Raw genomic sequence first — 24,371 nt, 5'->3', positions numbered from 1 at the left:
CAGCATCAAGAGCTAGTGGAAATACGGTTAGTAATTTTTGTAAGAGTTTGCTGCAGCAGAAAACATAAAACCAGGAGAAATACTTTTTGCTATTTGATTATTAAAAGAAGTTAGAGGATTAAACAGTTTACAAGAATGAATTATTCTTGAATAACTAGCAGAATGAGTCACTAAAAGCATTAGTGAAAGTCCTTAAAGCAGTGTGTGTTTCTGTTTTTGTAAGCAAGTACTTTTTCATAGTGTTAATGGTGTTAATGTGCTGCATATTCTGTACTCTGACTTGGTGTTTATGGATTGTAACTCACAGTATTTGAACGTGTGACTATCATTAAATGCATTCAATATTTAGTGGTTAAAAATGTTTGCATCAGCATTCTGCTAATGATTATCTTTTTATTTTAGCGATAAACAGAGAAGTTGACCATGACAACCTTCCTGGAATTTATCCAGCAGAATGAGGACAGAGATGGAGTTAGATTCAGCTGGAATGTTTGGCCTTCAAGTCGTCTTGAAGCCACAAGAATGGTAGTCCCAGTGGCTGCCCTCTTCACGCCTCTGAAAGAACGGCCAGATTTGCCTCCTATTCAGTATGAGCCCGTCTTGTGCAGCAGGACCACATGTCGAGCTGTTTTGAATCCTTTATGGTAAGTGTAACACATATGTTATGCTGGTATTTTTCCTTACAAACAAACTTTAGTATAATGCCAGTGAAACTACAGAGATGATCTGGTATGTGGAAGTTCAACTACTCCTCACAGGAGTGTACAGCTCAGACTTCTAGGTCTTAGAAGTTTCTGCACATAGATTTGCACATCTAATGTATATACTTAAAGCATGACTTTCACTTAATCAATCTTTTCATTGTACTTAATTGAACAATTATGTACGTTATTTTTCTGGAACTACACATCTTGTGAGTTAGTATACTCCGGCATTTTGCCTGTAGAAAATAACTGGGGTAAAAAGTTGCTGTGCTGTATCTTTTTAACTATTGGGGTGTGATACAGTTTAATTTCCGAGTAAAATAAGCTATATTTATTACCTATCTTAGTTCATTTACAGACCAAAGCAGGTTAGCTGCTTTAGTTTGCCAAAAGAGAAACTGAAAGATGAGATGGATAGATCAGAAGTGGGTGTGAGAGAGGGTGAAAGCTGTTTAAGCTAAAGGGTGATATTGGCATAAGCATTGAAAACATGTGAAGTTTACTTTCCCTTAAGGTGAGAGTAGAACTTTGTAAGAGATCTGTATGACACAAAGGTACAAATTGCATTTTTAAATTGGAACTATCTGAGTACTAATAAAAAGGAGGCATGCTCGTCATTTTAAAAAAAGAGTTATTTTCAGTAGAGAGGAAGCTGTGTTGGAACCTGTTTATTTAGGGAATTATATGTATATTCAGGACAGTCCCAGACTCTGACAGCTTATAGGTGTAGGCTGAGAAAGGAGAGAAAAGAAGCAAAGGTAGGAAGAGTTAAAGTGATTTGCTTAAAACTATGCAGAAAGGTGCTGAGTTTGTATTCTTAAATTTCTTACTTGCTTCATTTCCTTGAAATCCATTCTTTCTCTCTAAAGACAATAGTTTGCCTGACATGTCCGTGTAAGACTATGCTCATTATGTAATTGTAATGTGAGTGTTTAGGAGATGGTATATTAGGAGGAATCTTTTTCAGTCTTGTGTGTTTTTGGAAAATTAAAAGAAATGTATCCCAGACTCATCGGAAGAAAAAATATTTTTCATGCTATATAAACTTTTCTTATTGTATTTTTAGCCAAGTGGATTATCGAGCAAAACTCTGGGCTTGCAACTTCTGTTATCAGAGAAATCAGGTAAGAAAATGAAACATTCAGAATGTAGAAAATCTTTTTTATAAGGTAAAAATGGAAATCCTCATTTTTCAACTTGTAGTTGTGAACTGAAATAGGCAGCAAGAGCGGCCTGTGTGTGCAGATGCATCTTCAGGGATTGTATAGAGATTTTTTTCATGGCAGCAGTAGTGAAAATCTGTTACAGAGGAATGTAGTACATACATTTGTGTTTATTTTTGTAGAAGTTGTAATGTTTTGCTTATACTTAATTTCTGTGGTTTTATTTGCAGTTTCCTCCTACCTATGCTGGCATATCTGAAATGAATCAGCCAGCTGAACTTTTACCTCAGTTCTCCAGCATTGAATATGTAGTACAGGTAAAATAATTAAATAAAATCTCTAACATCTATAATTTTGCAATATACAAAAAGAATGAATGTCAGTTTTATTTCTTCACTGTGTTTTAATGATAGTGAGTCCATATGTCCTTATTTGTACATTGAATGTATGCATCATCAATTGGAAATGGAAAACGTATCTTTTTGTAAGAACACAAAGGTGGCTAATAAAACTGATTTTAATATATAGGCAAAAAGAGAGGCCTCTTCTAAAGGCAACATTGCTGTTAGGTCTGTTTCTTTACCAGGAGTTTCATTTGTGTTTGTGCTGGGTGTTTACTTACTGCTGTTGCTTGCTCAAGAGATTTCAGTTTAAATTTGGCTGACTGTTGATATGTCTGTCATCAATCATTTGAATTTAAGTTTGTGATTTAATGATTATGAGTGAGTTTTAGGGCCAGCTGGTTTAGAGAAAACAGCTAATACATATTCAGTTCAGTTGTTTGAATTTTAACATTCATCCTTCTCTAGGATAGGAGTTAACTTGAATAGAAGTAAAAACCAGACCTACACCCAAAATAGCAAACGTTTGCTGTTGCAGATTTGCAATCTCTAAATTCCATTTTTGAGTATTAAAATGGTAAGAGGCATTCGGATTAGGAAAAAAAGAGTATAGGCTGAACGTGATCTCAACTTTTTGCTAATTCTTGTAATGCAAAGTAACAGGAATATTTGCTCATCATACAGAAAAGTAAGTTTAGAAGCAGCAAAAAGAACTGGTGATCTCTAGAATGAAATTATGAGGTGAAATGCCACAGATTGTTATATATTAAAAGATTTATTTAACTGCTTCAAAACTATCATGATATCCTGAAATTTTCTTCTGTAGTAAGCATTTTGTAAGTAGAGAAGTACTACTTCTCTAGTAAGCAGAGTTCATTATGGTAAGTGGTTTCATTCCCCATTAGCCCCAGATACTGAGAGGGAGGTAAGTTAGATGGAACTTTGACATTGGTGTGATTAATTTTAAAAACTTCTACAGAATGTACTTTATGTGTTCATTTTTGATCCTGTGCATACTACAAATTTGGTTTTCATGTGATTGTATTTGTTTCTTAAAGCGTGGTCCTCAGATGCCTTTGATATTTCTTTATGTTGTGGACACATGCATGGAAGATGAAGATTTGCAAGCTCTGAAGGAATCTATGCAAATGTCACTTAGTCTGCTGCCACCAACTGCGTTAGTAGGTCTCATTACCTTTGGGCGAATGGTGCAGGTTCATGAGCTTGGCTGTGAAGGAATTTCCAAAAGTTATGTTTTCAGAGGAACGAAGGACCTGTCTGCAAAACAGCTGCAGGTAATGCACAAAAGCAAACAAGAAGAAACCATCAAGATGATGATGATGAAGGAGAAATTTGAATAGCATGTAAACAAATTTTGTAATGAAATCTTATGTCTTTGACTGCAGGAAATGCTAGGGCTTACAAAAGTAGCTGTTTCACAAGTTGGTCGGGGTCCTCAAGTGCAGCAGCCACCACCTTCTAACAGGTAATGTGCTTAAAACATCTGAAAAACATACCTTAGCTTGTCTGATTTGCTGGAAAACTTCTGCTTTATGACAATGAAAACAATCAACTGGCAGTCAGACTCTGGTCAGGCACAAATTTATGTGAAGACTAATGGTTATAGCTTATTTCTTTCCTGTAGTTTGTACTGGGAAGAAAAGACATAACGGGTGATAGTAATTTTGATGATATGTTGGAAATGTTCTGAGAGAACATTATATACATGTATCATAGATATGTAAATAACAATGCTACTGTTGGTTGATATGCTGGAAAGTGTTAATAGCTGCTTTAGTGTATCCTTTTGTATGTGGATATCCAGTTTTGCCTTCCTTTTTTTGTCTTTCACTTCTCCCCCCTCCCCTTCTGTCTCTCATTTGGAAATAGTGGGTTGATGTTTGATTCTCCTGTGTATATCAGTGTGACATAGAAGAAATTAATGAAATGATGAGAGACAGTTTTGCACTATCTGCCTTCCAGTAAGTAGGTGCATTTCTAGACAGCCTGTATCAGAGAGCACAAAAAGTTCTTTATACATAAATGTGTCTTCTGATCTTTGGTTTTCACTAAAGCAGTGAAACACGAGTTTCTTTTGGAGATTCATTGGACATCATCTGATGTGTTCTTTTGACTGGATAGAGTTCTTTCTGGATAGTGGTGATAACTCTAGGTTAACAAGTTTTTGTTTTTCAACCACTTTGCTGAACATGTCAAGCTGACTGCATTGTGTATGCAGTAATACTAAACTGCGTTACCTTGCTGAGGCAGAAACATTGCCCTGAATCCAGACTAGAATCTGGAATTAGACATTGCTAAAATTCATCTAACGTATTGCTAGTGAGCAACTGAAACAATTTTTCTTTAACAATTTGAATCTAAACGAATTCCATGCATTTGTTTACAGATTTTTGCAACCAGTGCAGAAAATTGATATGAATCTTACTGATCTTTTGGGTGAACTGCAGCGGGATCCTTGGCCTGTTCCACAAGGAAAACGGCCTCTACGTTCTTCTGGAGTGGCTCTTTCTATAGCTGTAGGGCTCCTTGAGGTAATACCTTTAGCTATAGCTGTGCTAATATGTAAATAGATAATTTTGTAGCCAGAAAGCTACCACAATCAGTATAAAAACCCCTAGTAATGCATATTAGATTTGTATAATGATTTTGGTGGATATCATTCCTTGCAGTATGGAGTAGGTATTCGCAAAGCTTAGTGGGGCAAAATCGGGACTTTGAATTAGCAGTGGATTGAAGTTTTTGAAGGGAAAAAGTACAGTTACTGTTAGAATCTGAACGATGTGATAAACACCTGTGTAGCTGTTACTTCTGTTCAATTTGTAGCAAACCTTGATGGCTGTATTTGTCTTCTGTTTCCTGCAGTGCACTTTTCCCAATACTGGTGCACGTATAATGATGTTCATTGGAGGACCAGCTACACAAGGACCTGGCATGGTTGTCGGGGATGAATTGAAGTTACCTATAAGATCATGGCATGACATTGAAAAAGACAATGCTAAGTATGTTAAAAAGGGTACTAAGGTAAGAGATGATGATGGGTGGTATTTTAGGCATCTTACCAGTAAGTAAACATTTACACGCCTGGCACTGTGCAGTACTCTTAGTAGTAGCAAACGTATGAAGAGGGAGACACTGTGATTTTGTTTACCTGTCTCTGAACACTGGTATGTCTTCAGGAGTTTCTTCAGAAATTTCAGTATGTATTGGGTTAGGACTTTGTCTAGCTTTACATTAAAATTCTTTTGGAGCATTCTCCTGGTGTAAGTCAGAGAAGATTGCCGTGACTAAGTGATGTACCTAGAGTAAGGCTGTCTGCTTCTAAGGCAGGTGCTCAAAACTGTCTCTCTAGTCACGAGAGGGTTAGGCAGTTGAGTTTAGGTATAGTTCATTTTGCCCTAAGCCTACATTTGAGCAGGTGAACTGCATCCAATACACGTTGAACTAATCTTAGATGATTATAATGGGAGCTTAAATGATTAGCTCAGTCACAGGCGTCTGGTGTTACAGACACTTGAGATCAGAAGGGTAAATTAACTTCTTTGTGTTGGATCTAGTACATAATGCATGGTTTAAGAAGAGAACATCAAGGTAATTTTGTAGTTTAAAGAGCAACTCCTGGACTGTCTAGTGAGAGTCAGGTTCCTAGCTGGTCAGAAGAACAACAAGAGGTGCTGAAAATTCCAGTCTTAATTTTAACTTCAAGGACAAAAATTCTTTTAGCCTGTATTGGACTAATATGCGAATAAAGTCTGATAATGTTGATTTAGAAATATTTTGGGAGTTGAGGTTTTAATAAGAGTTTCAGTTTTGAGATGAGAGTTCACATTGTAAATTGCTATTAACTGTGTTTTTATCTTGAATTTAGCATTTTGAAGCCCTGGCTAATCGAGCTGCAACAAATGGTCATGTTATTGACATATATGCGTGTGCATTGGATCAGACTGGTCTTCTGGAGATGAAGTGTTGTCCGAACTACACTGGGTATGTGCCTGTTCTTTTTTAAGTAGTGTATGAAGGTGCAGGCTGGTGTGTGTTTGCAGTGTTTTTTCTTTTTTCTAAGAAATCATTTTAACAGGAAGAAACAAAAAAAATCTGTTATGTTAGAAACTAAACGAAACAACCCCCTAGACCCTTCATATGATGGTTGCATTTGTACCATAATTTTATATGTACTACAGTGTAATTTTGGTCTTTCTCTCTGCTCTTGTGACTTACTGGGTGCTGTTTCTGCTGTTCCAGCAAAACTAGCCTTAATGTGTAGTTTGTCCGTTTCTCTTACAGCTGTTCCTATTTTCTGTTTGCTTACATCCTACATACAGGAGAATTTCTAGTTCTGCTGTGTCTATTGTCTTCTATCTTTGAGTATCTACCTGAAAACTTCTGTAACTTCTTTTGAGTGTAATGTTTGACCTATTTATATATTTTAATGATGTAATTTAATTAATAATTTTTGATTAATAACAGTAATAGCTCCCATTACTATTTTGTAAATGTAGTACATGATATTTCATGATGGGTGGCAACCTTTGCAGTTACATCCCTGGGATATTGCTAAGCATAAAACCAAATTGTGTTTCTTGAGCATAGATTTAAATATGAAATCATGACTGAATTGCTCAAAATAAAATGATGCAATGATAGGTGTGGAATATTGAATACTAGAAGTAGCTAACTGACTTTGCTTGACAAGGTTGTGAGACATTTGGAGTTTTGAAGTCCAGTATAATATTTTCCCTGTGAAGGCTTTTGTTACTTACTATAATTACAATGACCTTCAGATGCTGATTGGGCAAAATATCACTTACAAAATTAATCCCTAACATTGTAGCAAAATATTAATTTAATGATAGTCCATTTTAAGAAGGAAAAAACATGTTTCACCATTAACTGTCATTAGTTTTAGCCTTCAATAGACATAAGGTATAGGAATCCCATGTGCTAAATTATTGCATAATTAATCTGTTTTCACTTGAGGGTTTTGCTTATTCTTTTTGTTTTTGTTGTTTAGAGGCTACATGGTAATGGGAGATTCATTCAATACATCTTTATTCAAGCAAACCTTTCAGAGAGTATTCACAAAAGATATGCAAGGGCAATTTAAAATGGGATTTGGTGGTACATTAGAAATAAAGGTAAGAATAAAAAATGCAGTGTGTTAGTGAAACAGTGGAATAGGATAGCTTAGAACCGTGGAATCTCCACCCTTTAAGGAATCCTTAGGGATGTGCTAAGCAGATAATGTTGACTTTGGCTTGGACATCTCTGTTAACAGCTTAGCTATCTTTTTACAGTTTTGTGATTCTGTAAGTGTGAGTTAGGTGTAATACTAATTTCTCCTTACCCTGCATTCTGTGACAGTTAAAAATGAGAGTGAAATAAAATTGTCTCTGTTAGAAAGTCATAATGCTGTGTATATGTATTTTGTTATCAATAGTGAGTGTTGCTTGGTTTTAGGTCTAGGTTTTCTTCATAGTCCAGGACAACTTTCCTTTTTTTTTTTTTTCCCCATCCTTATCAGAATCCACTCCTGCACTTTACAGTGTTGGTTTTCTCTTCCACTCTGAGTAGCTTAGAGCTGAACGTACTGTAGGTTCGGGTATGGGCTTCCATGATGTTTCTTGCAAAGTATAACCCTCCTGCCTTTTAGAAGAACATTTTTTTTCCTTGTTCAGTAAAGTTCTCTTGAACTTTCTACCACCAGAACAAATAATTGAACCCTCTTTTGTCATGTATATATTCTTGTGAATTTTGTTGCAAGAATATGGAAACTGCAAAAAGGGAGCCTCAGTTCTAGAAAAATGCACAAATTCCTTCAAAATGATATTGGAAGAATATAAATAGCTGAATTTAGCTTATTATGTTTAGGAGGTAGAGAGTATAAATTCAGTGTGGGGTATGTATAGTCTCGTCTTGTGAATATTTTAATTACTTTTCTAGAAAATAGACATCCAGTATACTTTCTAGGCCACCAGGTTTATAAATGTGTTTTCTCCATGTTGTAGTTTATGTTCATGCTGTTTCAGATGTACCAGTTGGTATAGCAAATAAACTATATTAAAGTGTTAATAATTAAGTGCAGCAAGTGAGCACATGAAAAGTTTCTCTAAATGTATCAAGCCTTACATGTGTAACGTTTCCTGAAGGTGTCCAGAGTCTGATTTGCATTTAGGTTTTCATTAACTAACAGTTAAATGAAAGACTGAATTCTTAGTGTGTCGTAGTAATGTGTGTTTTCCTTCTAAATATGAAGACTTCAAGAGAAGTAAAGATTTCTGGAGCGATTGGACCCTGTGTCTCTCTCAACTCTAAAGGACCTTGTGTCTCAGAAAATGTAAGTTAAAATTGCTGAAAATGAAGGTAATATGCTACTATGGAAAAATAGGATTTAGGAGTTCTGGATTTGAAGAGAATTTGAAACTTTTCCATAAATGGAACAGAGAGAATTTACTTTTTTACCAATTTTAAATTAAATGCACACAAGTTTTTTGGGTAAGGTCCTATTCACTGCAAGATTAGACTCAAGTTGTATTAGATGTTGCAGATCCATTTTTGCTTGGTTAGGTTTGTGCACCTAATATTATTACAGAGAAGTTATGTGATGGCATAGCAGAAACCAAGTAGAAAGTGAATTAGTGTGCTTTATTGTTAAAATCGAGAGCTATGTCCATTTATCCAAACAGAGAACCATGAAAATACTTTGTTTAGAAAGACAGAGAGAACAAGAGGACACAAGACCAAGGAGACATCCCCTTTCTCTTGACCCTATTTTCCCACTTGCATACCTGTTTCACCAAATGCATATTTGATTAATTGGTTAGAATACCCAGCTATTACAGGCTCCTGAAATAACTCCTTTACATTTATTCGCTTAAATAATCACTTACTTTCTTGTCAAGTAATATTATTACAATCTAATTTTGTGTTTGATTGCTAATCAAAAACAGTTCCTGGAAGAAACCAGAAAAAAAATGTGTCACTTCTTGTTTCTAACAATCTGCATAGTAGACCACTTTGCAGGATGAAAGTGCTTACAAATGGCCTGCTTTAATCAAGCAATTTTCATGTCTAAATTTTCCTTGTACATCTTTATACACTAAAAATCTCAATATAATCAATGTATTCTTTTCCTTTTTTTTAGTGGTGTCGTACAGATTTTCTTATTTTGTCACCTGCATAATCGTATATATTACAATAAAAGTTAAAAATGCAAAAAACAAACGTGACCTTACTTGAGCTATGTATTTAAATCATGGAAGGTAATAGAAGATTTCATTGTGAATTCATATCTGCTGCCTTGCAGTTATGGTATAATTAATTTCTAGTCCAAAACCCTTTTAATTCAAATTATTTGAATTAAAATATTTGAGGTAAAGCATATGACTGAAATGTAGATGCATGCAGCTTGTTGCAAGTTGTGACTGGACAATTATTTAATGCTTCTAATATAGTGACGCATATGTCACTATGTTAAATTTAATGTCTTTAACATAATGACATAGTGACAATATTGCCAGTATAATTTTCCTTGAATGTGGTTTCACTGGGTCCATTATGAATGACTGATTATTTTAATTGGTTTCTCTGGGTATTTATGTTGTTTGGATGACAGAAAGCAGTTGTCACTTGAAATACATCACTGTCTTGCACATCTCCCTTGTTAGTTACCAAACACAATGTAACTATATACTATATCTTGTGTAAGCCATCTACTGGAAGTTTTCCTGGTGCACCTCAGAAGACTTACTCCACTTAGGGTGAGATCCTTACCTCTTCTCTTGCGACTGTTTAAAGAAAGTCTAGTACTTTTTCTTGTTTCTGACTTGCTTTTTCCATTTTTCTAATGCTATCTCCTTCTCTTTCTAATGTTTTAATCTTTTGCAACCACATCCTTTTTTATTATTCTTGCATCCAACACTGCAGTTATTTTTTGCAAGACTGTTTGGGAAGCTGGCAGAGTGAGCAGGGAGAAAACTTACAACCAAGTAGTCAGTAACACTTATCTATGATGGTCAGATGTTGTACTTCACAAAGTAAAATAATACTTCTAGTTTGTAAAAGTATTATAATACCTTTCTGCAGGAGATTGGAACAGGAGGTACTTGTCAGTGGAAGATTTGTGGACTTAACCCTACGACAACACTTGCATTGTACTTTGAGGTGGTCAACCAGGTAATAAATATTTTTCTACTTGTCCACAAAACACTCTGTTTTTGTTTTATGTGACTGCAGGAGCCTGAATTTTAGTGTGGTTCCCCCAACCACTGTAGCAGGGATAGAAATGATATTGCTATTATGTTGTCAAAGTTTAGAGAAGGGCACTAGCAGCTTAATGATTAGCTAATCTTTTTCTTGAATATGGCAATGAGAACCGAAGAGCTTTACAGATTTTGGATGGAGTTGATATTCTAAGTAAAATTTTTCTTTTCAGTGTTACTTACTAAAATGTATTTCAGTTACGATATATGAAAATACTGTAATCTGTATATTTAAAAGTGCTTTTCAGTGTTTCTGTGATGTTTTAATTACAAGTCAATTACTCCATAATGTTACATTTTAATTTGTTTTAATTGCTCAGTATTTGCAAGTAAACAGTGGCTTCCTTGAAATACCTCTAGGGGATATAGCCTGGTTTTCTGTCTCCATGGGAGGGTGCTAGGAAAGAGGATAAAAACATGACAAGCAAATGTGCTACTGCCTTCTAGTACTTTCTCTTCTTCCAGATATTTCAAGCTCAGGATTTATATGACTTGACTGTAGTTTCTATATATGTAATACGCTATATTTCATACTTTATAACTTATGCAAAGGTTTGAAATTTGAACTTACCTTAGCCATTTTTCATTTTACTTTTTGCGTATTTATTTTGGTCTCATTTTATTGTTTGATCTAAAACTGGTGTAGTCATGGTGTGTAATAGTTGATTTCAACTGTCCTTCTGTTTTGGAATTGCATGCCTTGTTAACAGCATATAAACCAGTATTTCTACTGACCAGAGTTTGAAATTTCTGTTTATACCTCTATTCTGGTCTTTGTTTCAGTGGTGTTTTCTGGGATTTGTTAGTCAATGTTTTAGAGTGGTATTGGTTTTGTTGCACTGTAATTCTAGTGAATCACGTGATGTTCGAACAGAATTTAATGAAATCAACATCTTTAACAGCCCCTTTGAAAGTATTGTCTCTGTAAGAGTATATGGAAGGGAGAGAGCATTGGCTAGTTTAGGGGTTTCTGGTGGAGGCAGCTCCTTGCATTAGTTAAAGGTCTCCAGCTTTACTAGCCATGTTTAGTAAAGGTGCTCAACATAATAAAAGCACTATGTAAGGCATTTGTGTAACTTAAGCTGTCTATTGCTAAGAATTTTGTCATTTTCTAGTAATTTGTTTATATGTTTCTAAATTATACTGTAAGATCTCAAGATTCACCTCCCATTTAATTTTTTTCCTCCCGTACTTAGCACAATGCTCCAATTCCTCAAGGAGGACGTGGTGCAATCCAGTTTGTGACTCAGTACCAGCATTCCAGTGGACAGAGACGTATCAGAGTGACCACAGTTGCCAGAAAGTACGTTTTACTTGTGCTGAATAATTTTTTAAAAAATGCAGGGTATATATTTGCCTTGTAATTTTTAGATTTTGTAATCAACCTGTTTTTCTGGGATATGCAGTGCTACAGGTGGTGAAGGTGTGATCATACTTTTGAGACAATTGCCTCTCCTGTGGACTGTTTCTTCTCTGAGAGTTTGCAGTGGTTGTATAATGATGTTATGGGAGTGTCCTGGAGTAGTCCAAATCATTTTAGGTGAAGATGAGGCTTTGAGCAAGAGTCTGTGGCCTAAACTGAGGAGGTAGTTGGGAATGGCCGATGAGGGAATGGCACAGATCACTTGATAACTTAAGAGTGCTTGCTGCAGTTCAGGCAGGTCTAAATACCTGTTCTTCCATGTTTAGCCTCCAACAGCAACTTGATGCAATTTACTTCACAATTTTAAAAAGCCTGCATATAATTATGCATCACTTTTTTTCAATTACATTTCCTTTAAGCCAAAGGAGATTGGTTAATTTGTTGGAAGACTCAGTTTATCAAATAAAAAAGCATTGCCCTTACTGTTGATATAAACATCTTGTTTAGTTACATTAGTAAAATCTTCTTGGTGCCTCATGAAAGGACAGATTAGTAGTTCACCTGATAAATTGAAAAGAACAAGCAGGGTATATCAGAATACTTCTGGTGTGGGAATGTGTGATTATCTTAATGGAGAGTGGTTTCTGTAACTTACCTTTCATAAGTAATATTTTTTAATATTGTAAATGTTCTATAAGTGGAATTATATTTTATTTCATTGATTGCATGGCATCTGTACAAATAAGAGACAATTCTAATTAAGGAATGGTTAACTGAGAGGCTGCTCATTTACACCTCGTAGGTTTTTGAAGGTCCAGCATGAGTTTGTTAAACTGCTAACACGGCTTTCTTTGCCTTATTTTTGAAGGGATATTTTGAGGTTGGGCATCTTTCCTTTCCCTGTGATGCTAATACTTGCATTTTCTTTTGCAGCTGGGCAGATGCACAGACACAGATTCAAAACATTGCTGCATCTTTTGACCAGGAAGCTGCTGCAATTCTCATGGCCAGATTGGCAGTGTATAGGGCAGAGACAGAAGAAGGGCCTGATGTGCTTAGGTGGCTGGACAGACAACTTATACGACTGGTAAAAAGGACTGTTATTGAAATAGTCAGATTGGTTTCTTGTTTCCAGATGTATTGTCTTAAAGGACTAGTGTTCAGGAATTATTTCTTCAGAAGTAAAACAAAACAACAACAAAAAAAAGATCTGAAGGCTTTGTTTCCACAAGTGTGTATGCAAAAGTAACTAAGATTTTCTGTTTTAAAAGGAATAAGGAGCAGATATGGTTTTAGGTTGTTTGTTAATGTTTCCTTAGTCCTTAGCAGTTGGTAATTGCCAGCAATTGAGAGAAATTAAAGCTTTCTCTACTATTGTAGATGAAATATTTTTAAAGAAAAAAAAAGAAGTCAAAGGATCAAGAAAACCATATGGAATTTCTTTATTTTCAAAAGTTCAGCTTTCTTTTTTTTATTTTTACTTGTAAGTAAATAGTTATTAATAATATAATTTCAAGCATGTTTTCCAGGGCTGCTTATAATCTAACTCTGCTTAGCAATTGTAGGAAAAAACAAACAAACAAAAAAACCCATTAAAGCCTCATGTGCAAGGAAGTTGCTGCTTGTTAAAGAAAGAACTTAGTGCTTCTGCTAGGTTTCTGTTTGTTTACAAAGCTGTAAGCACCTCACATCATGTGTCTGTTAAACAAGCTTACAGTAATGGCATGACTGAACAAGTATGTTTCTTAATTCAGATAAATTTTTCTTTTATTTCAGTGTCAGAAATTTGGAGAATATCACAAGGATGATCCAAGCTCTTTCAGATTTTCAGAAACCTTTTCACTTTACCCACAGGTAAGTAGAAGGAAGGTGTGTCTATAAGGGATAGAGAGAGAGTGCTTAATGAAGGAAGAAGCAGTGTAAGCACAGTGTAAAATAAGGCATGACACTGGATAGCAGAATTAAAAGACCTCCTGCCCCCAACTACTGCCTGGCATGTGACATTAGGCAAATCACTTCTACTGTTCGTGCTGCTGTATTGCCTTTTGCCCTCTGTCCTGACAGCTAAACTTCCTCTGACTGTGGGTGTTTTTTGCTTCTGCTATGATGGAATCCTTCTCTCATCTGAGTTGGTAGCTCAGATAATGGCACTGTTTTTTTCTTAAATTTTTTTAAGGGCAATTTTAATGACGAAATTCAGAAGACATGATAAAATATATAGTTTTGCTTTGTTGTTTCTTTCCTATGTGGTTTATAATACTTACCTGAAAAGAAACACTTCACTGATGAAGTGAACTTGAGCTTTGTTATATTAAACTTTGAATAGTTCCTTTGCTAATAATACATCCTGATAAATTCCTCCAATCTGATTGCTCCTGATATGTTTTTTTTTTGGACTCTTCATAGAATTTCGTGATATTTCTATTGGAGTTTTTTACCAGGCTGTTTCAAAGGGTTAAGTGTTTTGGAGAGATTGATTCAGCAATGAAAGGATTTGCTTTTTCCATTCTACCTGTGAAGTTCAACTTTGCTGTGGTTAATGTTCTTTTTTTCTGTTCACATGCCGTAACTTGCTTTGTGTGTTCAAGCCGAACAGCCTCATAGGAACGGTAAAACTCACAGTAAAGTAAGGGTTTGGCAATATGCAGTCAAACTATTTATCAGTACTGGAGAAGAAGAAATATTAAACTTTTCTCTTAATTCACAGCTGCTTTTGTGAGTTTATCCATACTGATGTCTGTCTTACTCTCATGACAGTATATAAAAACTGGCAAAGATGCATATACAAGTTTGAAATGTTAAAGAAATTGGAATTCAGTTTTGTCATGGCATTTGTCTCGTGGTTTGTGGAAAACATTTCTTTCCTTGTGCAACTCTCCTTTTTGTTTGTGAAAGTTCAGACACGTGGTTTTTGTTTTGCAGTTTATGTTTCACTTGAGAAGATCTCCCTTCTTACAAGTTTTTAACAACAGTCCAGATGAGAGCTCATACTATCGTCATCATTTTATGCGTCAAGATCTAACCCAGTCGCTTATCATGGTTCAGCCGGTTCTTTATGCCTACTCTTTCAATGGACCTCCAGAGGTATCATTATATGTAACACAGTAGTAGGTTAAAAGATGCTGTTTTGAGACATGATTGTTGTCCTCACTGGTTCTTTTAAAATTTATTGCATGAGAAAACATGTTCATTTAATAGGGAACATACTATGAACAAGTCTTGTCTTAGAATTCTGATGTAGCATAATATTGAAAACAAAGTCGCTTTGTGGAGAGATGATGCTTTAAACTAGGGAGGAGGGGGTGGGGATTTGTTAGTTTTTGGGAGGTTAGTTTAGGGAATGGGGAGGGGATCTGTTAGTTTTTTAGAGCTATAGGAGTTCTGCTTTTGTTTTGTGGTGCCAGGATGTAAATATCAACAAAAAAGTTTTTATTTCAAGGTGTGCAAAATTACCTCTATCTTAGCACCCTCACTCAAAGCTTCTAATTTTGATGTGGTTACTGTTGGAAACAGATTTAGTACATGCCTTATCATGGTACATTTTGCATAAACCTGAAATAAAAAGAAGATCTTCCAAGAAGCTTGGAGAACTGTAATATTGGAGACAACCAAAGTAGTCTGATAGATGAAAGAGAGTAAGGAAGTAGTAAGATGGTGGAAAGAAACCACAGTAGGCAAGGATCTTGGCTGGCTGGAATTCTGACATTTGTTGAAATTTTTATTTTCTGAGAGTATTCCATGGGGATTAAAAAAAGCTTTTAAAAGTGGAGTTGAAATTAATGAGGTGGTTTGTGTAAGATCATTCTCCTATGTATGATTAACAATTAGCAACATGGGTGTTGCAGAGGAGAAGCCTTATCAAGCAGGAGCTGACACCTCAGTGTAGAACAAGTAATAGTCTTTTTGGATTCTTGGAATAGTTAATATTTTTGTTATCCTTAATAAGATTGATCCGATTAAATCATATGGCACTGATTCAGTTAAATCATATAGTGGCGATATAGTGCCACTGCCCTCAGAAAGGTGAATTAAAACCTTGAGTATTACATCAAGTTTCATAAATCATAAGTATGTACTATAACCAGTATTGGATATATATGCACACTAATAAAACTGCAAGGTGAAGACGAAGAGAAACCAAACAACTCCCAACCCCCAAATCTTATACTTGAGTAACTGCTGCATCTTTAGATCTCGAAATATCATTAAAATTATTTGCATTGTATAGGTAAATATGGAGCACCTGCAAGACTAGAAAAGTGCATAGTAATGAAAAGAGGCTTCAGCTCTTGAATACATTTTTTATTACTTTCATGAAGTTATATATTCGTAATCAGGCTGGATAACTTCAGAGTGAGATTGTGGGTTGCAGATGTATAACATGAAAACGAGCAAATACGGAGCTTTAGTAAGTGATTGAAAAAAATCCTTAAATTCAGTGACTGATTAAAAAAGCTGATAATGCATCTGATTGCTCAGTTCTGCATCAGTTGGTAATTTTTAGTTTATTTTTAAATCTTAGCCTGTTCTTCTGGATAGCAGCAGCATTTTGCCAGATCGCATTCTCCTTATGGATACCTTTTTCCAGATCCTTATTTATCATGGAGAGGTAAGAGTTGTCATTTTGTATATAAATTCTCTTTTTTCAGAAGAAGTGCTACTTTATTAAAGTCAATCCCCAGTTTTAACATGCTCCAGTGCTCGACCTGTCATCTGCATGGCTGATAGCAGACTCATAATTTATATTTGTAGTTTGGTAACCTAACATGCCTATACACAGATACTGGATATTATGTTTTGATCCTGTTTGTTGTGATGAATTTAAGATGAATTAGCTTCAATATGCAGATTATTTATTATAGATCAGCATTTTTACAACTTTTGAGAGTGTTACGCCCCTCACCATTCCTCTGCTTTTGGCTTGTTTATTTTAGACCTCTAAATTAGTGTTTCAGGGATAGGAAGTCAGAACAGCAAGTTTTATGTTCACCCTTCCTCTTCATCGCCCTGAAGGCGTGAAACTGCTTCTGGCACTTAAGTAGATAGGCATTCATATGAATATGAATGTGGCTTGCTAGTGCTTTGCTTCCTTGGAAGGACTGAGCTGCTGCTTTTTACTACTATGCAACTGTAAATAGTTCGCAGCTGAGAGTTTGATAAATACTGTTCTGTATCATGTCCTCATAGCTGCATTTTTTAAAATTGTTTCTAAACTTTTAACACTTCTTAAGTAGAAAAATATTCTCTCTATTTTTGTAAGATGCTGTCAGGAAGCAGCAGGGATGGGCTGCTTCCTGAGGGAAGGGGAGCAAGGAGCTGAGCATGATTGTTGGACAGGCAAAGGCCTTGCTGATGAGAACCTGTCCCCACAGTACCTAAGCAGGGCAAGCAGAGTAGTTTGCGGGCGGTAGCCACAATGAGCCTCCAGTCCGGGTCACCAGGCATGTTGATCGGCCTGAGGCAGATCCCATTTCAAGCTGAGAAGCTGGGTCCCCAGCTGGGGATCCAAAGGAGTAAGGTATGTAGCCAGGCACTGGCATGGCTGCAACACAGCTCAGGCACGGGCCAGGAATATGAGATCCTTAGCTTGAAAGTGATTGCCAAGCAAAGGAGAGGGCAAACCCTTCCAGGTCTTTTCTGACCACAGCCTGTATCAGTGAGCTGACCCTGAGCAGGAACTTTGCTTCTAGGCTGTGCTAAAGGCCTTGAAAGGTAAATAGCAGTGTAAGTATGTTTCTTACGTGTTGTAGGTGTACATATTAGATAACCGTAGGTGGTATCCTTGACCTCATGAACTAAATACTTAGCGTACGAAGGATGACAAAAAAGGGAAATACAGATGGGCCATAAATTGTTAGCATTTAAAAAAAGAAGTCTACTGGCATGTTACTTGCATTTTGGCTTTTAAAAATTAACTTGCATGCTATAGTGCATAAAGGGGTGAGTGATAGAAAGGAGGCCAGCAATGGCACATTCTCCTCTGAAAAGCCCTGTATATCCTCTTAAGATAGAAAACTGGTGAATTAGTTCTAAACTTATTTCTTCCCTCTGTTCTTAGACCATAGCTCAGTGGCGTAAATCAGGTTATCAAGATATGCCAGAATATGAAAATTTTCACCACTTGCTCCAAGCTCCAATAGATGATGCCCAAGAAATTCTCCATTCTAGATTTCCGATGCCCAGATACATTGATACAGAGCATGGAGGAAGCCAGGTATGGTGAAATATTTTATATAATCTAGGAAGTGATGTGTTAGTAATGTCAAGATAAATTTTTCGTAGTAAACATGCATTTCTGCAGTAAAACGTGAAAATTACAAGTGAACATTTTTGAAATTTAAAGCTTTTACAGAGCCACGTAATTAATAGCAGCTTTTTGCCTGATTTGTGAATCCTGTTATTTATTAGTATTTTTACAATGCTGACTTGGACTCCTGATTCCTTGTGTGAGGTGTGTAAGACAAAAAAGGTTGTACTTGTCAGGGTCTGTGGACCAATACCAGAATTATCTTTGTGTTATTTTTTTGAAACTTATTAATTAATGTCATACTGATATTCCTGTTTGCTAATGCTTAGAAAAAGACAAAAGTGTACTTTCTGGTGCATTGAAGAATTGTTGGCCGTTCTGCATTATAGCTATAAAATCCAGGGCGCGCCTTTATTTATGCAGGTGCTACTTGCTCTTATGAATAGGTATCTGTGCATGTTTTTTTCTCTGAATAATGACATACTTTGTGCTTATGTAATTTTTTTTGTGAGGACAAGAAACTTCTATTTGAGAGATTAATTTATTCCCTGTGTTTTTGTTTTTCTAAAGGCTCGTTTCCTGCTTTCAAAAGTAAATCCCTCTCAGACTCATAACAATATGTATGCATGGGGACAGGTAAGTTTAAATCTACTGATGAAGCTTGTGTGCATGGTTTTCTTTTTCCATGTTTCAGAAATGAGTGGCACATTGTGTATATATAAATAACAATGCCAAGTTTTGATACTGGAAAAGAAATGTAGTTTTTGCCTGATGCCACCAAAATTCCAAGAGTTAAGAAAAATGGATTCAATTTCTTCAGACTAGAATGACTTGGTTTGCTATTTTAAGCTCTTATTAGGCTGCTTTGATGTCTAGCTACGTTTTTTAGACAGATACCTTCAAATTCCTTGTAATGAGAGCACTTACCACACATAAGGACCAAGGGGCATTTTTGCAATATGAGAAATAAATTTTGAAGTTAGTTGCAAGCAAGAACTGAAGATTACACTGGTACCATCGTAGTGATGTTTCCTTGAATTTTTAAGGCCCAGATGATCAGGAATTGTTTTTTCAAATTATATCTTTATGTAGGAGTTCAAAAGTTAAACTTTCTGGAATAGCTTGCATTCTTGAGCATCCCAGTTTCGTGTTCTTATTCCATATTCAGCTTTTATAGCAGAAAGAGGAACACTACTGTGGGTGAATGCCAGTGCAGTGTCATTTTCTCATGAAAATGCAATGGCATCAGACAGCTGAAGCTACATTTTAGCTGCTCTTTGAGACTATTTTGCTAAAGTGTTAAAGTCTTGAGTAGGAGAGCACTGTAGCAATTTTATGCCCATGATTTTTGTTGGGTAAGTTTTATCAGAGTACATTAATTCACAGATAGATATTGCTTATAATGAAGCTTCAGGCAGTGAAGAGCACTGAGGTCCAGAGTGAAAATACTTAAAAACTTTGTTCTGAGTCAGGGACAGCATGATTTGAACCCAGCTTTCTTGCCTCCAGAGTTGAGGCATATTTCTCCACAACATACACACATGCCATAGTTTGAAAGGTCTTGTTTTTATCTAAACATTACCTGGAAATTTTTGAAGTCTTGACATTTCTAACAGTACAAGACAACTGTTGCCTGTGCATTTAATTAGTATGCAAATGAAGCAGTATTCCATAAGTAAATGCTAATAGAAAACAATTTTTGAACTGTTGTCTAAAAAAATAGTCTGTGCTGGACAAGTGAGACTGTTATATTTTAGAAAACACAGCTTTCTTTTTTAATGTTGAAAATAATTCAGTTATAGGGTAACATAAGAAATGTTGTGTTTATCTCCCCAGTGGTATTACAGTGTCTGTGCTCAACAAGTCTTATGAGGAACAGCTGAGGGAACTGGGGCTGTTTAGTTCAGAGAGGAGGAGGCTGAGGGAAGACCTTATTGCTCTCTACAACTACTTGAAAGGAGAGGTGTGTGTTGGTCTCCTCTCCCAAGTTACAAGTCATAGGATGAGAGGAAATGACCTCATGTTGCACCAGAGGAGGTTTAAATTGGATATTAGGAAATAATACTTCACCCAAAGATTTGTCAAGCACTGAGCTGCCCAGGGAAGTGGTGGAGTTAGTTTTTGGAGATATTTAAAAGATGAGTAGATGTGGTGCTTAGGGACTTGTTTTTGTGGTGGACTTGGCAGTGTTGGGTTTATGGTTGTGCTTGATGATCTTAAAGGTCATTTCCAACCTAAATGATTCTCTGATTCTATAACTGCCGGGGTAAAACTTTAAACTGAATTGGTTCTGCTCTTTTTTTTTTTTATGGCTTTCCTGGATTGTTTAATGTCATTTAGTTTTGTGGATGAGTGTGCAGAAAAATTTATTAGTCCACATTGACCTGTAGAGGGCACACACTCCCCACTGTGTTAGCCTTTGAAGATGCAGTTGAAAATTTCAGGTTATATTGGATATGACGTTTATTTGAGAATGCCTTTATTTTCAGCTCCTTTTTAAAATTTTTTTATTTCTTGGAAACTATAGGGAATTTGCAGTTTGAAACAAAGGAGGAGGTCAGTGGTACAAATCTTGCCAAATGCCCAGCTGGCTGTCACTAAATCACTGTTAATTAAAAGTTAAATTCTCATTGTATGCCTTAGCTCTAAATTTTGCTTGAACTGAAAACAAATCTTAAGATGGTCTGTAAAAAGTCAGTGCTGATTCTCAGGTACTTTTCAGACTTGTATGTTGTCACCTTGCTGGTTTTTCTCCAGCAAATAAAATACTCCGCCTCCTTACCTACTAGAATGGAGGGTTCCGAGTCTCCAAGGTAAAGCTGCTTCTTTTGGTGGTAATAGTGGTGACAGCAGCTGCCTCTGTGCTCATGTTGGAAGAGGCCCAGCTCTCCTTGAGAAAGCTTGTCGACTTTTACTCAGTGTCAACTCAGACCCATAGTGGATTTGTTTATTCCTTTTGCCGTTTTGATTTGTCTGAGCTCCAGTGGCAGATACTAATTTGTCAGTTGTATTACTTGTGTGGTTCTGTTTCTGTCACCATTTGTCTGCTCCACTGATGTAGAAAAGATATAGGAATTATGGCGCTCAAGTTTTATTTACCTTTAAAAATATGTAAATTAGCATTTGGGAGCTATCAAAAACTCTAAATTTTGTATGGTTCTTGTAAATATCTTGCTATACTGCAGCTCATTGCTGCGTGCATTAATATGGAAGAGTGTGTGGTTGTGGTTTGCGCCTGAATTTATGTAAATGTATGAAAATTTATGTAAATGTACAGTTTGCTGTTTTTTTACCAGAGGATTTCAGCAGTGATACACTTCTAAGGTCTTTCTAAATTTATGAAGTGTTTATTTCATGCAATGTATTGTGCCTTAGAAGGCTTTTTCTCCACAATGAGTATAATCAAGTCTCCTCGTTTCCTTTTATTTTATAGGAGTCTGGAGCACCCATTCTTACTGATGATGTCAGCTTGCAAGTATTTATGGATCATCTGAAGAAACTTGCTGTCTCTAGTGCTGCCTGAGTTTCTGCAGTGTACTAAAGGCACAGAGAAGCTGTAGCCATATTTGAGCTTTTTCTCCTTTACCCTTTTCCATACCTCTCTTGACAGAATGCTCTGATATGCACAAGCTGCCTGACTAGATATAAAACAGTGTTGTTTTCAAAGAAAAGCTTTTGTTATCAGCAAATGTTTTAATGTGAACTGCGGTTTGTAAAAATGACAGGTAGTAGATTAAATTAAGTTATAATTAGAGGAAAAAGAACAGTAATTTTGATTACTGTGATACTATAATTACTTTGAGATAATTTATAACAACTTTGAGTTGTGATCTGAGTTTCCTTTTTAAATGGTTGAGGTTGATTCTTCTCTGCACTACAAAGGGACATTGAACAACAAAGGAAATCTTTGATAATGTTGGGCTTTCCAGACTGCCACATGACTACTTCTGCTTGCTCAGTTTGAGCGTGAAGTGAACAAAGCAGCAACAAAAAGCATATAAAACCAGTATGAACTCAGTTTTTTTACTTAGGGTGCTGAACTTTTCTTTTCTGCAGAGATACTGTTTGTGCATTGTTCATTATTAAATTTCAAGTATTTCTTCCCACTTGGCCTACTTCATTTTTCAGGAACACAATTTTTGTTTCCACCAGAGATTTTGAACTGAAAAAGTAAAAAATCTTATTGCACAGAATTTAAATCCACACATTATATTTTTGACAAAAGTATCTATTATCAAACACAGTAACAGAAAAGTATGCTCCAAAGTTAGCACTTTTAGCTTGAGCTAAGAAAAAATCCCACACTACCAAAATGAACTGACAGAGTACAGCCTTGATTTTTGTCTTGGTGAGTATACTTTTTTGAAAAAATAAATATTTACCTTTTTTATTATTGCCTTATAGTGTTATTACACTAATGTATGACGCTGCACGTCTGCTTTTTGTTTCTGCATTCTTTTTCTTATGAATTCAACAGGCTATAGTTCTTGTTAAAACAATATTATCTAGAATATGCGGTAATTCATTTGATACTTAGTTCATACTTGATTTTTTTTTTTTAAGGTTGATAAATTAGTTGTTGAAGTTTACATATAAAACAGATGTTTACATAGGTAATATGACATATTGATAAATTAAGATATGGAATATGGTAGCGGGCAGTAAAAAATTGTGCCAAGACTAAAGGAAGAGTGGGTTTTGACATAGGAAGTTCAGTCATATAACGGTGTGATAAGAATTAGATTTTTTTTCTTTCCCCTGTTTTCTGTAAATTGTCAAAAACTCGATTAAATCAGTTGCTCTCAATTTCTTCAGTCTAAATGAGATGAGCTCCTTTTGTCTCAATACAAATAAAGTACATGTTTTTCTGTCAGTTTTTGTATTTGTCGTGCAGTTTTCTGTTGGTGCTTGAAACAAAATGTGGAAATAAAGGTAGTAATGATAAAGCTTGGAATAACTTCACCACTTTTCTTCACGTAATAATTAGTATCACAGTAGTTTAATTTCCAGAGATACTGAACTGTTCACACTAGTGGCAGTTCAGGAGATAGAAGTTCAGTAGACCTTTTGACTTTATTTTGTCTTAGGTAATAAACAATTTTTTCTCATAAACACTAAATATGTCCATTTTATTTGGCAGTTAAATGCTGTTTGACTAATAATTCATCACCAAGTCATGATAATAGATGGGGTTTTTTGTGCTTTCCTTCCTACTCTTTAACCAGCTTTCACCTTGTAGTAGTTTCTTTTATCCAATCACTTGGCAACAGTAGTTTCTTTTGCAACGTCAATTATTTAACATTGTCAAAGACTTCTTGAAAATCCAAATAAATCTGATGTGTTACCTTTACCTTCCTGCTTATTCGCTTCTTCCAATGACCCTGTGTGATTAGCTGAAACAGGATTTTCCTTCCTAGGAAGCATGCTGGCTCTTTCCCAAATGCCCACATCTATCCATAGGCTCGTAATTGTAAGTCTTGCTTTTTATTATGGCCTCTAACATCTTACCAGGGATAGAGATCAAGCTCCCCTGTCTGTAAATTGTAGGATTGCCTCAACAGCCCTTTTTGTGGATGAAGGTGACATGGGCAGCAGTCTGCCAGTCAGCAGGCACAGTGGCTGGCTGCAATAACAGTTACACACCTGGCACCTCTGCTCTTTGATGTTTCACTTCCTTAAGAACTGAGTGAAAATCATCCAGTCCTGGTAACCTCTTAACATCTCTTTCATACAATTGATGTAATACCTCTGGCACATTTCCATAGGTCAGATGAGCTTCACCAGAGTAGGTAAGCTGTAATTATGACTGAAAATTGATCAACATTTAAAATAAAAAAGTAGGGTTGTGCTCCAGGAGAAAGTGGTTTAAAAAAGATAAATTGCTGCTATTTGCTGTCATTGATAGCTTCTGTGTTACCAGATTTCTTGGTGAAGAGATGCTGCTGGTCTGTGCAATAGGCGTGGCACGCAGCTGTCTTCTTACAAGGGTTGACCTGTTTAACTGTGATTGCAGCCTTTGCACTGACATCTTTAAATATTTAGTTTTGTCTGAACACAGATTGGAAATCAAAAGAACGGTTGGTCAAATTTCCTTGTGGAAAACACATCGCTTTAGACTTGGCAGAAGCAACTTTTCTGCAGGACAAGGGATAAAACAGCTGCTGACTGTTCTGTTAAGGACTGAGAAGTTGAAGACTGAAAATTATGCATGGGCAGTTTGAGGCAGAGGAGGAAGCAGTTGTGTGCTGCTTTCTTTCCTTTGTTAGGGAGGCTGTGA

At 36.0% G+C, this 24,371-nt stretch overlaps 1 protein-coding gene across 1 annotated transcript; it reads left to right on the top strand.

The window, feature by feature from the left end:
- The first annotated feature begins 402 nt into the window (after window positions 1-402).
- Window positions 403-22,967, top strand: SEC23A (SEC23 homolog A, COPII coat complex component). The gene is made up of 19 exons (XM_069858469.1): window positions 403-644; window positions 1,771-1,828; window positions 2,098-2,184; window positions 3,267-3,503; window positions 3,615-3,694; window positions 4,616-4,760; window positions 5,092-5,250; window positions 6,095-6,210; window positions 7,238-7,361; window positions 8,480-8,560; window positions 10,309-10,398; window positions 11,681-11,787; window positions 12,781-12,934; window positions 13,624-13,701; window positions 14,770-14,931; window positions 16,370-16,456; window positions 17,906-18,061; window positions 18,665-18,730; window positions 21,528-22,967. The coding sequence occupies exons 1-19, from the start codon at window positions 424-426 to the stop codon at window positions 21,615-21,617; spliced, it is 2,298 nt and encodes a 765-aa protein (XP_069714570.1). The 5' UTR covers window positions 403-423; the 3' UTR covers window positions 21,618-22,967.
- The last annotated feature ends 1,404 nt before the right edge of the window (window positions 22,968-24,371 follow it).

Source organism: Phaenicophaeus curvirostris, chromosome 5 (genome assembly GCF_032191515.1).
Source record: "Phaenicophaeus curvirostris isolate KB17595 chromosome 5, BPBGC_Pcur_1.0, whole genome shotgun sequence".
Taxonomy (NCBI): domain Eukaryota; kingdom Metazoa; phylum Chordata; class Aves; order Cuculiformes; family Cuculidae; genus Phaenicophaeus; species Phaenicophaeus curvirostris.
The sequence above is the reverse complement of the archived record's forward strand: the minus strand, read 5'-3'. Positions and strand labels throughout refer to the sequence as shown.

Coding starts and splice junctions, on each gene's coding strand:
- SEC23A (XM_069858469.1), top strand. CDS start 424: ATGACAACCTTCCTGGAATTTATCCAGCAGAATGAGGACAGAGATGGA. Junction 2,185..3,266: donor GCATTGAATATGTAGTACAG/GTAAAATAATTA, acceptor TGTTTCTTAAAG/CGTGGTCCTCAGATGCCTTT. Junction 7,362..8,479: donor GTGGTACATTAGAAATAAAG/GTAAGAATAAAA, acceptor CTAAATATGAAG/ACTTCAAGAGAAGTAAAGAT.